Source organism: Mandrillus leucophaeus, unplaced genomic scaffold, assembly GCF_000951045.1.
Source record: "Mandrillus leucophaeus isolate KB7577 unplaced genomic scaffold, Mleu.le_1.0 Scaffold178, whole genome shotgun sequence".
NCBI classification, from domain to species: domain Eukaryota; kingdom Metazoa; phylum Chordata; class Mammalia; order Primates; family Cercopithecidae; genus Mandrillus; species Mandrillus leucophaeus.
In genome coordinates, this window is record NW_012101787.1 from 292837 (window position 1) to 294448 (window position 1612).

Genomic DNA, 1612 nt, shown 5'->3' on the forward strand with positions numbered 1-1612 from the left:
CGAGCTGCTGAGACCCACAGCGGGGGCCGAATATACGCATTCTTAATGGGCTACCTATGAAGACTGGAACTTTTCATACTATTAGAATGTTTTTTATCCATGAACTTGTGTGTGTGTGTGTGTGTGTGTTTGAATTTAATAAGGTATATACCAAAATTCAGTGTTGATAGTCCTGGATGAGACTAATACCTTTATATGGCAGTTGGTAGTATCACAAACTAGGAAAAGCTTTCTGTGTGGTGGCTAAACCAAAACTTATTTTGAGCACCTGTTTGTGTCAGGCATTATACTAAACATTTTACTCACATTTATCTTACTTAAATCTCCAACTCTATACAGTAGATTCTTTTTTTCTCTTACTGGAGGAAATAGATTTAGAAGACTGATTTCTTGCCGGGAGTCACAAACTGTTTCAGTTTCGGAGTTGGATTCTAATCCAGTCAGCCCGAGTCCAGAGAATGTGCTTTCTGCCCCTACACATACTCTGCAGCGGCTCAGAAAGAGTGTATGAAAGGTTATCATTTCAGACAAAAGACCAGGATTTGAGTCTGTCAGTTTCAACTCAAAATGGAGATAACCTCTGCTCTTCTTCGAAGAAATCATATTTAGTTGATTGGTATTCAAATACCTTCTACATTCATGACGTATTATATGAATAAGAGATTTGGATCAATAAAATATTTTTAACCATAGCCCACTTTCTTTATATAACAAGTTCAGATGTTTTAACTCCTCCACATCTCATCTGTAAAATGCAAGCTTTGTTTTTGTCAACTGTTTTGTATCTCTTTATATAACTCAGTTTTGGCCGTTCATTTTGCTATATTGAGGAAATATTCAGTGTTTCTGACACTTTTTTTTTCATTTCTACCTAAACTGATTTTATCACTAGTTGTATCGTGTTAACAACATGCTTTTAAGACCTACTACTAGAATCTCTGTATTTTAAAAACAAATGAGCCAAAGAAAACTTTGTAGGTCTATGTCATCTGTTTGCTACTTTTTAAAAATACACGAACTTACCTGTTTTTTCTTCTTTTTAGGAACATCATCTTCAGCGGGCTATTTCAGCACAGCAGGTGTATGGCGAGAAGAGGGATAATATGGTTATACCAGTCCCAGAGGCAGAAAGTAATATTGCTTACTATGAGTCTATATATCCTGGGGAATTTAAGATGCCAAAGCAGCTCATTCACATACAGCGTAAGTAATGATTCTCTTAATGATTGTATTTTCTTTATTTCTCTTATTATGTGTAAGTTGACAGATTTTTATCTCTTCAGGAACATTTTTCTTATTTGTTTCATTGACCAGTATCAGCTTAAGAGTTATTAGAGCCCATTTTCAACTTGTAAAATGGTATTTGAGATATCTGACAAGAAAAGATAGCATTTATTATTCTACATTTTTTGTTTCATCCCAGCATACAATCTTATGCTGCTTCAGTCAAGTAGGATAAGGGGGGGCGGGGAAAAAACAAAACTCAGATATAGAAATAGTTTTCTTCCTGTTCAGAATTAATAATATTAATAGTCTTAAAGAACTTCCTGCCGGGCACGGTGGCTGAAGCCTGTAATCCCAGCACTTTGGGAGGCCGAGGCGGGCGGATCAC

The 1612-nt window shown here is 36.0% G+C and overlaps 1 protein-coding gene across 2 annotated transcripts in view; it reads left to right on the forward strand.

Moving 5' to 3' along the window:
• Nucleotides 1–1612, forward strand: part of EPC1 (enhancer of polycomb homolog 1 (Drosophila)) — a 122683-nt gene that overhangs the window by 75138 nt on the left and 45933 nt on the right. For both annotated transcript variants that reach the window (XM_011977298.1, XM_011977297.1), the window contains exon 2: nucleotides 1044–1203. In XM_011977298.1, coding sequence (XP_011832688.1) covers nucleotides 1044–1203 — 160 coding nt within the window. The remainder of the gene's footprint in view (nucleotides 1–1043; nucleotides 1204–1612) is intronic.